Source organism: Capra hircus, chromosome 7 (genome assembly GCF_001704415.2).
Source record: "Capra hircus breed San Clemente chromosome 7, ASM170441v1, whole genome shotgun sequence".
Taxonomy (NCBI): Eukaryota; Metazoa; Chordata; class Mammalia; order Artiodactyla; family Bovidae; genus Capra; species Capra hircus.
Window position 1 is genome coordinate 9,212,855 of NC_030814.1, and position 13,480 is coordinate 9,226,334.

The 13,480-nt window shown below is 35.7% G+C and overlaps 1 protein-coding gene and 1 pseudogene across 1 annotated transcript in view; both read left to right on the forward strand.

Moving 5' to 3' along the window:
* SLCO6A1 (solute carrier organic anion transporter family member 6A1) overlaps positions 1-6,390 on the forward strand; it is a 94,981-nt gene extending 88,591 nt beyond the window's left edge. The window contains exons 12-13 of the mRNA XM_018051637.1: positions 3,848-3,912; positions 6,245-6,390. Of these exons, the coding sequence (XP_017907126.1) occupies positions 3,848-3,912; positions 6,245-6,390 (211 nt within the window). The remainder of the gene's footprint in view (positions 1-3,847; positions 3,913-6,244) is intronic.
* LOC102189395 lies at positions 8,147-9,534 on the forward strand (annotated as a pseudogene).

The following is a 13,480-nucleotide window of genomic DNA, read 5'->3' on the forward strand; positions in this document are numbered from 1 at the left end:
ACACACACACACACACGAATTCAGTTTAAAAATTTAACATTTATTAACTGAAAAATGGAAATAAATTAAGGTCTATAGTTTGGTTAACAGCAATGAGCCAATGTCAGTTTCCTAGTTTTAATATTATAATTATGGTTATATAAGATTTCACCATTTACTGATGCTGGATGAGGGTACACAGCATGCTTTGTACTATTAATAGTTTTGCAACCACCTGTGAGTTTCAAGATAAATAATAATTTCAAAATAAAGCAAAACACACTTGAATGTCACAAAAACTGACTTGAACAATTTGGAAGGGTATATCTCCTATTATTGAATAGGAAGACCTAACACCACCAATATATCAATTTTCCTTAAGTTAATGTGTAATTTTAGTGTGATAATGAAAATACCAATAGAATTATTGAAGTGTAAAACCTGATTTTAAAGTTTTTTTTTGGAAAAATGATAAGAGTGGTTTGTGAATCTAAGACAAAGAGGCACGAATAACAGAGGCTTATCCTTCTAAACTAAAATGAACCAGAAAGGCTCAACACGGAAGCAGTATAGTGTTGATTTATGAATAGAATGACATTAAGTTTAGAAATAAATCTCAACCCATGTAGGAATTTAATACAACAAAAGTAAAATTCTAATTAAGTGCATCAAGGAAGTAGATGAGAGCAGGGGTATAAACAAGCATGTCTCTCCAGTATGTGCTCTTTTTATAGTTTTCCAAAGCATATAATTATAATACAAATTCAAAAAAACTTATTTTTAAAAAACACAAAAATAGAGTCGAATACCTAAATTGTGAGGTCATTATCAAGTGATGATTCATATCATGGAAGTGATGATTTATATCATGGAAGTGATGCAGGATGAAATACTTAGCAGCAGGCCAGTGCTCTTTCAGAAGATCACTAGCAAAGCTGAGTTAAATGTATTAAAGGCACAAGGTGGCAGAGGACTAGAGGGATCGAAATTCCAGAGAAAGCAGGGCTTTTAGGGATGTAGTAGGGATCTAAAACCGACCCTCAAAGATTTTTAAGGATCAGATCTAAAACTGACCCTTAAAGAACTGATGTTTTTGCCAGTTCTTGATGAGGGGTAGTATTTCCCTGCTGGCTCAGCAGTAAAGAATCTGCCTGGCAATGCAGGAGACGCAGGTTGGATCGCCAGGTCAGGAAGATCCCCTGGAGAAGGAAATGGCAGCCCACTCTAGTATTCCTACCTGGAGAATCCTGTGGAAAGAGGAGCCTGGTGTGTTACAGCTCAAGGGGTTGCAAAAGTATTGGACATAACCTGGCGACAAAACAATAACAAAGAAAGACAACATTCCTTTTCCTCTGGACAAATTTGACCTGTCTGAAGCTGTGAGGCTTAAGTACAAACAGAGAAGTATGATTTTTCAGTTCCCTCTCCATCAAGGTGCTCATGAAGAAAAATTAGTTCTTCATGTCTTTCCCTTCCATTCCTCATTATTTTAACATGTCTAGGTATTCTTCTCACCTGAGATAGGTACCATGGATTAAAGCAAGAAGGTGGATGAGCACTTTCAGGGAAAACGGTGGACTGAAAGAGCAATAGAAATGACCAGGTCCCTGCTTCTCTGATGGACTTGGGAGAGTTGTAAGGCCGGAAAAAAAAAAGTAGTTTCACTTATAAGTGTTAAATTATAACATTAAAATATACTTCAAAGAAAATGTAGAAGAATGCCAAGAGAAAATTATGGGACAATCTTAATTAGTCTGGGGATTCAGAGAGGGTATCCTTAAAGAAATCACATTTTAACTAAGTCCTACAAGGTGGGGAGTGAGAATTTCACACAGTGGGAACAATATATGCAAAGACCCTGAGCTGAGAGCAAGAAACAGCTTTGTAAGAGTGTTGTGGATAGAATGTAAGCAAAGAGGATAACAAAGGCAAAATTTATGAGGTGGCGTGCAATGAGACTGATGAGCCATTGAAGGATCTTAGTGGGGCAATGAAATAATCAAAATTTTACCTTAAAAAAATCACTATGGCTGTATGTAGAGAGTGGGCTGAAAGCATTAAACATGATTTGGGGGAGATAAGTAAGGAAACTTTCATTTTCTTCAGACCAAATATATATATATATATATATATATATATATATATATATATATATATATATACAGGCTTGGAATAGGTTAGTGGAATTAGAGATTAAAATCAGAGATGGGGAAAAGGTTATTTTCAAAAATCACAGTATTTTATTATTGATTTGATGAAAGCGAGAAAGGATACTCTTTTTAAAGCATGCCTCATTCTAAATTTTGGGCTTGAAAGCTGTGTGGATGATGATTCTACTTGTGACGGGGGGCATGAGGGGGATGCAACTTTTGTGCAAGATAGGAACTGAAGTCTAGAACTTAAGAAAGATATGGGCTGAAAATATAAATTTAGAAGTTATCAGAGATATTGGAAACTGCCTGTTCCATTTTGGAAGAGTAGTAATACATGTTTTGTTTATTCCATGAAATTCTTAAACCATCTTATCATAGCCTTACCCCTTAGACAAAATACCAAAAAAATTTCACTTCACTTCCTTTATATGTTTTTAATGAATCTACTCATAATATCAGTTGAATTATTTTTTATTTAAAAACATCATTATCCTTTAAGAATTGGTAAATTTGTTTTTATTTTCCTAGTAGTAAACTTTTGAGAGAAGAGTATGTAATTTTATCAGGTTGATACAGGTGGAGTTATCTCACTTTTTACAAAAGAGTCATAAAATACTGTCCAAATGCTGAATTTTAATACACTGAGTCATTTTTAGGTGACAATATTGGTCATATTTGTTTATTATTCAAGTTCCAGAACAAGGAAATAAAGGATAAGCATAGGATTTGTTTAAATATCCATTTAAATGTAGCTTTGCTTTTTTTACTTTTGAAAATGTTCAAAGGTTGATTACTTTTAGTTTAGTTTATTTTCCAAACTACTAATATATGACATTATGCATTATGATTTCTTTTTAAAATGAATATTTGGTTTGACCTATACAAAGTACAGAGATCTTCATTCTTTATATATATTTTTAGAAAGTTATTTTTTCATTTATTTCAACTTTTGAATACTGAGGGTAAAATTTAGATTTCCAACAGAAAAGAGATGGCACTCTCCAATTAGAACAAGTAAGGTTGAATAAAGTGGCTCTTTAAAATGTGGGTAGGGTACAAGGCACCCCAAAGTATACAGCTTCAGGTCTCTTACCACCTCACACCCAAGGGGAGCAAGGGTAGGAAGAGGAGAGGCCTGTAGAGGGGACTGCTTTGCCTAGAGACCTAGTCAGCATGGGAAACTCTTCAGGGAGGAAACCTGGGGCTGAAGACCTTGACGTCACTTTCCTTTCTCACTCTGGAGCACAGCGTTGGCAGAACCCCTTCGGTAGCCAGAGGCGAGAGTCCCCTGATGAAATCCATTCAAGTCAGCTTCCCAAGGCAGAGAGCAAGGGAAAGAAAGGTAGAGAACGAATCTCATGGGGACAAAAGGAAGACATCTGAGACAACTGCCCCACAGAATGAAAAATGAGAAGTAGGAAAGGTAGTGCTATTCACTTTTTTCCAGCAAAGACTGGAGCAGAGAGTTTGGGCCATAAATGCTTCTTCCTTGAGAAGTGCAAGAAGTTTTAAAGTTGGTTGGCAAAGGGCAAAATATGGGGAAATGTGAAGAGCTGTAATTAATTCAACCAGACTGAATTCTGTCAACTGGCTAAAGATTCTTAGTCTAATGGATGCACAGGGGGAAAAAAAAAAAATTACCCCTGAACCTAGCAAGCATTCTCTACAGCTAATAATAATGCTGTTTTGATGATATCATTGCTATTTGCTTGCAGGATTGTGTCTGACAAACAGCGTCCTCTGGCCATGGGTATGACGTTTGTGATTTTGAGAATATGTGGTATGGATTTTTGGCAATCTATTATTAAACTGAATTGAATTGTTTCTCTTTTGATTTATACGTGTCAACATGTATATATAGAATTTCAAACAAATAATAATGAAAAACTGACACAAAACAAGTGAATAGGGGAGATGCTTTACAGAATTTAGGAGACAGTATAAAAAGATAATACTTAATGTAAATCCATCTTGTCATATAAAATGTGTATTAATTTTTTATTCAACTAGAAGAAAATCTTTTTGATCAGAAATATATTCTTCAAGCTTATACAAATGGTTTGGTAAGCTGAAACAAAGCACATATAAGCACAGAAACTATATTTTACATTCTTGCGTGTTTGAGACATCATTAACCTAGATTAGTGCTTTAAAATCTTTTCATTACCAAAGATACTGTATCTGATATTTTAAAAGATTTACATACAAAGAACAAATTGATTTTTCTGATGGTGATGCACTCTGTACTTCAGGCTTTTTTAAAGTGCAAAAACTAGCTTTCAAGTCCACATTAAGCCTATATTAGGAGCTCTGATTCAAGAAGTTGATTAAAAATATTGGTGGGGTAAAGAAACAAGATTAGACTGGGTTGAAGACAAAGACAGACAGTAATAAGGATCAAGAATGTAGAAAAATTTAAGTGTGGCTCTAATGGGGCATCTGAGAAATTCTTAGATCAGTATTCAGGGTTCAAAATAGCTATTTTGATTGAGAAAGATTAGGTTAGATTAGATCAGATTAGACAGTGATCCAGTGGATAAAGATAGATTCTGAATGGTAGAGGGAGCATAAGAAAGAGGAAGTGGTAGGAAGCAGACAGTTTCCTACCTCAGAAATGGAGCCAGTGAGGCTGGTGCAGTTTTGAATGAGAGAGGGTGGGATAAGGTGGTGATTTTTCAGATATGACTGTCTCTAGCTCTCAGAAAATTTAAGCAGATGATAGATGTTACTTGCTCTACATTTAAAAGATAACTTTGCTGCTGGAGAGAAGTATTTATAAAAGATAAACGTGCTTGCTGAAGTCTTAGTCTGGGTTATATTAAATTAGATTCTGGGGGTTGTAATGAAAAAGAGAAATCAAGATATACTTGGAGTTAGTGTTACAAAGATTTATCATGGATTGGAAAAAGCATGGTGGGAAATAGAAAAAAAAAATGAGTTAATAGGCCTCATTTCACTTTGAGCAATTGTAGACAGAGCACCAGCACTCCCTGGGATTGGGAAATTTGGTGATGGATAGCTTTCTTGATAGGCATCGAAGTCATGATGCATGAGAATTCACAATTTCTTGAGGAAGAAGGTTAGTCATTAGATATGTTAGTTCTGAGAACCCAGATATGTTAGTTCTGAGAATCTAGCTCTAATGTCTTTGGAGTGGTATTTATTTATTTATTTACTTATTCATTTTTTTAAAGATTTCATTCACTTTTATCTGAACGTGATACTATTGCTGGGAAGATGTTTTCTCTGTGAGTATACAGAGATTTCCCTCAGGCAGCACACAAGTATGCCTGTAGATTTGGGGTCTTCTGAAGCTAGGGCTGCTACAAACATACCGAAGCATTTACTTTTTCACTTATTTCTCTCAATATCTCGACACATAACAGATAACACACTGCATTTCAAAACTAATTTTTCAGTCATTGAAAATTTCAGAATTTTAAATCTTTTGGGAGGTACATTGGATTCACAAAATCAGTATTTCGAATCTCTGTTTTAAATACTTCCTCCTAAACTTTTAATTCAGAAATTAACAAAAATGTTGAGATGTCAACTAGATCAGGGGTCCTCAGCCCTTAGGGCATGGACCAGTACTGTTTGGTGGCCTGTTAGGAACCGGGCCACACAGCAGGAGATGAGGGGCAGGTGAGCAAGCAAAGTTTCTTTTGTATTTGCAGTCATACCCCATTGCTCACATGACCACCTGAGCTCTGCCTCCTGTGAGATCAGTGGTGGCGTAGGAAATGTCATGTGCTTGAGTCATACCCCACCCCTGCCACCATCTGTGGGAGGACTGTCTTTCCTGAAACTGGTCCCTGATGCCAAAAAGGTTGAGGACCACTGAACTAAATAAGAGTATGCATACCATTCTAAGAAGATGAGAATCTGCTAGTTTTTTCTTAATATCTACAAGAATAAGGATTTTCAAAAACACACAATTGTGCTTCCAGTTTTAAACAATCCTATTAAAAAATAAATTCTTAGATAATTTAAAATGATATGTTTAGAGTGATGATGACTAAGTATGTAAGTTTAAGTTTGGGATAAAAATCATTCTGATTCCAGCCTACAGTGTTTTCATGGAGAATTTATCATCATTGCATTTTTGATAGGGACTCTACCTGGACCAGTACTTTTTAGAATAATAAAAGAAACTTCTTGCATCTTTCGGGATACTGAGCGCTGTGGAAGCACTGGAAATTGTTGGATCTATTACAAGACAAAAATGGCCTACCTATTGGTAGCAGTATGTAAGTGACATCTATTGAAGAATGTCAAGAAGTAAAATTGTTTTCTTAAAACTTATGGCTGTTTGGAGTAAGGCATAGTCATAATAAACTAAGAACAAGTGTATACTTTAATTATTAAACTTTATGTTATTATATACAAAATATCTTAGAAACTAAATTACTATGGAATTTATGTATTTGAAATGCTGCATCGCATATAAAGTTGTTTTCTGTTAATCTAATGCAATTAAACATCCAGTCCCTCTGTAGGACAGGGCAGATGTAGAACACTGCCATTGTCACAGAAAGTTCTATGCACACCACTATTCTAGGGCAAAACTTATTCACGAGGGATCCAGGAACCCTGGGAGCCCACATTAAACTTTGTGTATTTTTGAAATCCTAAAATTCTGTTTGTACAGCCATGAATCTGCTATAGAGGAAGACTGTGGCATTCATCAGATCCTCAAAAGTTTTATCACTCAAAAAAGTTAGGAAATATGTATTTTATCAGTATGCCAGTTCTCCTTGGTAGCAAGGAAATTCATCAAGCAACTTCGTCAAGTTTGAGTTTTTTGGTAAAATTTTTATAGAAAATATAAAGAAAGAGCACATGTTATAAATGTATAGCTGAACACATTTTTATAAAGTGAGCATATGTATCATTAGCACTCAAATTAAGAAACACAGTATATTAGAATTAATACATGAATTTAGTAAAGTTGCTTAGCATATAATCAATACACAGAAATCATGTGCACAACCAAATACAGAAATAATCTAAAAAATACAGTAACATTAAAAAATCAAGTACCAAGAAAACTTTTGTTGCAAGTTGTATAAAACCTCTACATGGACAAATATAAAATTTATTTGAGGGAAATCATAACCTAAATAAATGAAACAAATGTATCATGCTTACAGATAGGAAGATTTAAAAGTGCCAGCTCTCCTAAATTAATTTATAGCCTTCATGTGGTCACAGAATCCCAGAAGGAAATTTTTTAATTGACAAGGGAATTGAAGTTCATATGGGAAGCTGAAGTGCTAAGATCTATCCAAAGAATCTTAAAGAAGAAACAAAATTGAAAGGTATATGCCACCAGATATCAAAACTTACTATCAACTCGTAATAATCAATACAAAAGGGTATTAGTGTGAGTGTCCACACATTAACCAATAGAACAGAGTAGAGAACCCAGAAATAAACCCACACTTGCACACTCATCTGATAATGACAAAGGAGACACTAGGGGTGTAAAAAGGTGGTTTTTTAAGTAAAGGGTAATAGATTACTTTATATCTCCATATCTGAAAAAATGTATCTTGATCCCTACCTTATGTTATATACAAAAATCACTTCTAGATGCACTGGAGATCTAAGTGTGAGAGATTAACAGTAGAATATATTCACAACCTTGAAGTAGGAAAAGACTGCATAAAGAAGGATACAAAAAGCACAAGCTATAAAATTAATTAAAATTAATTAAAATTAATAAAATTTGATCACCCAAAGGAACAACTGAGAGACAGAAAAGACAACCACAATGTTAGAAGACAGTGGAAAAAGTAAAAAGCTGAAAAAACTAATGTCCAAGACATTTTTAAAAAAACTCCCACAGAACAACAATAAATAAAGGATATATAACTTAATAGAAAAGGGAACAAAACACTGGAAAGAACTCTTTAGAAAAGTGGATAATCAAAGAGTCGTAAAACTCTTTCACAACGGATTTGCCGCCAGGACACAAGTATCTTGAAAACCACCATTAAACCTAACCAAAAATGGAAAAGGAAAAGGCCCCCATCAACACTGTTGTGTCTTCATTGGGCACGTAGATTCAGGGAGGGCTACCGTGACTGGCCATCTGGTCTACAAATGCGGCGGGATCGACAAGAGAACAGTGGAAACGTTCAAGAAGGAGGCTGCTGAGGTGGAAGGGCTCCTTCAAGTACGTCTGGGTCTTGGACAAACTGAAAGCTGACCGTGCATGGTATCACCATTGCTCTCTCTCCCTGTGAAAATCTGAGACCAGCAAGTGCTGTGTTACCATCACTGATGTCCCTGGACACAGAGACTTCATCAAAAACGTGGTTACAGGCACCTCCCAGGCTTACTGTGCTGTTCTGACTGTTGCTGCTGGTGCTGGTGAATTTGAAGCTGGCATCTCCTAGAGTGGGCAGACCCGTGAGCACGCCCTTCTGGCTTGCACTCTGGCTGTGAAACAACTAATTTTGGGGGTTAAAATGGATTCCACGAGCCACCCTACAGCCAGAAGAGACACGAGGAAATTGTTAAGGAAGTCAGTGCCTGCATTAAGACAATTGGCCACAGCCCCGACACAGTAGCTTCTGTGCCAATTTCTGCCTGCAATGGTGACAACATGCCAGAGCCAAGTGCTAACAGGCCATCATGGTTCAAGGGATGGAAAGTCACCCGTAAGGATGGCACCCGTCCAGGGTGCCCATGGACCACCCTGCTTGAAGCTCTGGAGTGCATCCTGCCACCAACTCACCCAACTGATAGACCCTTGCGTTTGCGCCTCCAGGATGTCTATAAAGTTGGCGGTATTGGTACTGTCCCTGCGGGTCACATGGAGACTGATGTTCTCAAACCTGGCATGGTGGTCACCTTTGCTCCAGTCAATGTAACCACTGAAGTGAAGTCTTCAGAAATGCACCGTGAAGCACTGAGTGAAGCCCTTCCTGGGGACAATGTGGGCTTCCATGTCAAGAACGTGTCTGTCAAAGATGTTCGTCATGGCAACATGGCTGGTGACAGCAAAAATGACCCATCAATGGAAGCCGCTGGCTTCACAGCTCAGCTGATTATTTTGAACCATCCAGTGCAGGATATGCACCTGTGCTGGACTGTCACACAGCTCACATTGCTTGCAAGTTTGCTGAGCTGAAGGGGAAGATTGATCGTTGTTCTGGAAAAAGCTGGAAGATGGCCCTAAATCCTTGAAATCCGGTGATGCTGCCATTGTTGATATGATTCCTGGCAAGCCCATGTGTGTCGAGAGCTTCTCTGACTTCCTCCCCTGGGCCGTTTTGCTGTGTGTGACATGAGACAGACGGTTGCTGTGGGTGTCATCAAAGCAGTGGGCAAGAAGGCAGCTGGAGCTGGCGAGGTCACCAAGTCTGCCCAGAACGCTCAGAAGGCTGGATGAATGTTATCCCCAATACCTGCCACCCCAAGTCTTAATCAGTGGTGGAAGAACGGTCTCAGAACTGTTTGTCTCAATGGGCCATTTAAGTTTAATAGCAAAAGACTGGTTAATGATAACAATGCATCATAAAACCTTCAGAAGGAAAGGAGAATCTTTGAGGACCATATATTTTGTGTGTGGCAGTTTAAGTTATTAGTTCTTAAAATCAGTACTTTTTAAAGAAAACAGCTTGACCAAAAATCTGTCACGGAATTTGAGACCCATTAATAAAAAGCTTAATGAGAAACCAGTGTCTTCTTTGGGTCAACACTGTAACTCCCTGTAGTACTACTTTGGTAAGAGTTGCTCATAACCTGTTTCTGGTAAAACAATTTTTCTATTCATGGGTTTGTATTTCTAGGGTGGTGCTTCAGATTTGTTAAGCTTGTGTTGAGAACTCATCTGTTTTAAGAACATCTTAAAAAGCCATTGGTGCAACACTTTCTAGGTTAGGACAGATGAGTAAAGAGTAACTATGTTTTCTATGTAAGCTAGTTTATAAGGTCAGATTCTATAGTCTAAAAGCTCCTGGTGCATATAAAATTTTGTTACATACATAATGAGTAAATCTATGTCATTTAGATCCCCAGTTATCAGGCTGTGCATTCACCTTTATAATATTAAGTAGTTATTCTAAAATGTGAGGCTTAAACAGATGCTGGAAGCTATATATATATATATATATATATATATAGTCATAAAACAATGGAATGGATAAATTGTGATAACATCAACAATGGAATATTATGAAACAGAAATTTAAAAGCACACAACTTCATAAAATAAAATCATAATGTTGCAGGAAAGAAACTAGACACAAATGAATATGCATTGTATGACTCCACTTACAGAATTTTAACCTGCTATAAATATTCTTCAAAAGCAAATAAAATTAAACTTTTGTCATTAGTGACTTTGAGGAAATATGAGAGGGGTTTCTGGTGTGTTGGCAATGCTTAGTTTTCTTCATCCAGATTCTGGTCACACTATTTAGTTTGTAAAAATGTATCAAGTGGTACTCTTTTTAAAAAAATAAGATTCAGTTAGCCTACAATTAACATATGGCAAGGTCTTGAGTGTTCCATGTGATGGCTTTTGATAATTGGGTGCACCTGTGCAAGCTGCATCCAAAAAAACTATAGAAATTTATCCTATGCCCTTTTCGAGTCAATTTACCTTCTCCACAAATAAACCCTTTTCATATTTCTACTGCAATACATTGGTTTAGCCTGTTCTAGAAATTATGCAGATGGAATCGAATATATGCTGGGGGCGGGGCAGATTTCACCTGTCTTGCTTAATATTACACTTTGGGGAGATTCATCCATGTTACTCTATGCAGTAGTTTGTGCTTTTTAAAAATTTCTGAATACCATTTCATTTTTGAATATGCTATAGTTTATTCATGCTCTTATTAATGGATATTTAAACTGTTTGCCGTGTTCAGCTGTTATAAATAAATGTTTGAAATGTATCATTACGAATGATATAGACTCACTAATGTTTCCTATTTTATCTTTGAAACCACTATAACTGATATTGTTGCTGTGAAATATTTTTACTTTAACGGGGTTATTTGCATCCAAATTTCAAGTACTTTGATATAATGCTTGTACTTTTATGAAACTTGAAAAATGAAAATGAATTAAAAAACTTCAACATAGTCAATTAGTTTTTCTAAAATGTTTCTGTTGGTATTTAGAAAATTATATATATTTCAAAAAGAGTAAAGTTGCATGAAATGCCTTTGGAAGGTTCCAGTTTCCACTGATAATTAGTTATGAAAGTAGAAATGTATTTTTATGTTTTACAGTTTATACATTCTGTGAAATAGTAATACACTATTGCATTTTTCTTGGGCTATACATTTAAGAAATCTAAAAGGTTTTACAAACACTTAAACAAATTTTCCTTTAAGTAACTTGATATAAGTTTATGACATTAATTACATTCTACAATTGGAAAATTGGTAACTTTAGAGATGAAATATGTTCACCTTTTCTTTGGTAAATATCTTTCTTTCCATAAACATTTTGCTCTACATAAATTGATGCATCTGATGACTGTATTTTTTTTTTTCAAATTCAGGTTTTACTTGCAAAGTAACTACTATTTTCTTCAATGCTGTTGCATTGGGCCTATATGGAAATCTACCACAGGAAAATAGCGATGTCTTGCCTACAGTTGTGAAGAATCCAAGAGTTAAAAAAAATGAAAGAAAAGAATCAACATTATGTAAGAATTACACATTTGTCAATCTATCAATGGGATATTATTGGATATTAATAAAATTTAAAATAATTTAATATAACTACATGTTTAATAAATTCATGTGATCTTATAAGTTTTATTATTTTGAGCATAAAATAATAATATAGTCTGTGTTTTGCACTTTTAAAAGATATCACACATATTTAATACTTTCAATAGAAAGGTCATACTTTGAAAGAAAAAGATGAAGTGGAAGTAGAAATACACATAAGTTAATTGTGACTGCAGTGATGTCTTATATATTCATTATTGGTCTTTGGTTATGTAGGATTGGGCTTCCCTGGTGGCTCAGATAGTAAGGAATCTGCCTGCAATGAGGGAGTTGTTGTTCAGTCTCTAAATCATGTCTGACTCTGTGACCCCGTGGACTGTAGCACGCCAGGTTTCCCTGTCCTTCACCATCCCCCGGAGCTTGCTCAAACTCATGTCCATTGAGTTGGTGATGCCATCCAACCATCTCGTCCTCTGTCATCCCCTTCTCCTCTTGCCCTCAATCTTTGCCAGAAATGAGACCCCAGTTCAATCCCTGGGTTGGGAACACCTCCTTGAGAAGGAAATGGCAACCCCCTCCAGTAGTGTTGCCTAGAGAATTCCATGGACAGAGGAGCCTGGAGGGCTGCACTCCATGGGGTCGCAAAGAGTCAGAGACAACTGAGCAACTAACACTTTCACTTTTTTATGTAGAATTATTTAGGTTTCATATAGTTTATTCTTGCTACTTTTCATCTGGGCTGTGCATATTTATAAATAATTTTCAAAATAAGACTAGATGTGCCAATCCAGTTTGTATAATAAATATTTACATGAAAGTCATATTTGCTGTTCAAAAGGAGACATGTCAAACTATTTAAAACTTAACATTTTTCCTTTATTTGGTAATGGAAAGGTTTTCTCAGAAAATTTATCCAAACAGTCAATTGGCCAGTTTACAATACATATTTTCACGCTTCTTTACTATTAGTAGACATGAAATTCAATATGGTCATATACTTCTCTGTTTTATTTAATATCTTGACTTGAATTTTATTGGTAAAGACTACTGATACTCAGTTGATATCCATATTTGTGTTTTTATATTTAATTTTATGATTAATCATAATCATTTCACTTAAATAAATACTCAAATCTGAATGCAGAAAATGTGCTAACAATTTGTGGAGTTTTTCTTAAGCTTAAATGTGTTTCAATAGAAAAATGTTGATATAATTATTTCATACATGATTTAATACCTATCGAGATTATATAGCAATTTTCCAACTATTAAAAAATAAAGTTGTTATGAAACAAAAACTTCTCTACAATGTTTCTTTTGTTCTCTTGGGAGAATGAACAACTGGCAAAATTTCTCCTTTGTTATTCATAATAGCCAGTGACCCTGTGTGTAAGGGCAGACATGGCCCTATTCATGGTCTTGGCTGGCAGAAGGAAATGTGAAGCAGGGAGTGTTCATATCTTCCTATACTTTTTTCTACCTAGCTTTAACATGCATTTATGAAAATCTATAAACTTGCCTTTATGTGAAACTTGACTGTTCTCTGTTTGAACCAACAGGATGGTAGAATATCTGAGGATCAGAATGTGAAAACAGAAGTTTTTCCTTTAAAGATTCTACAAGATCTGTTGCTGTGCTACATTC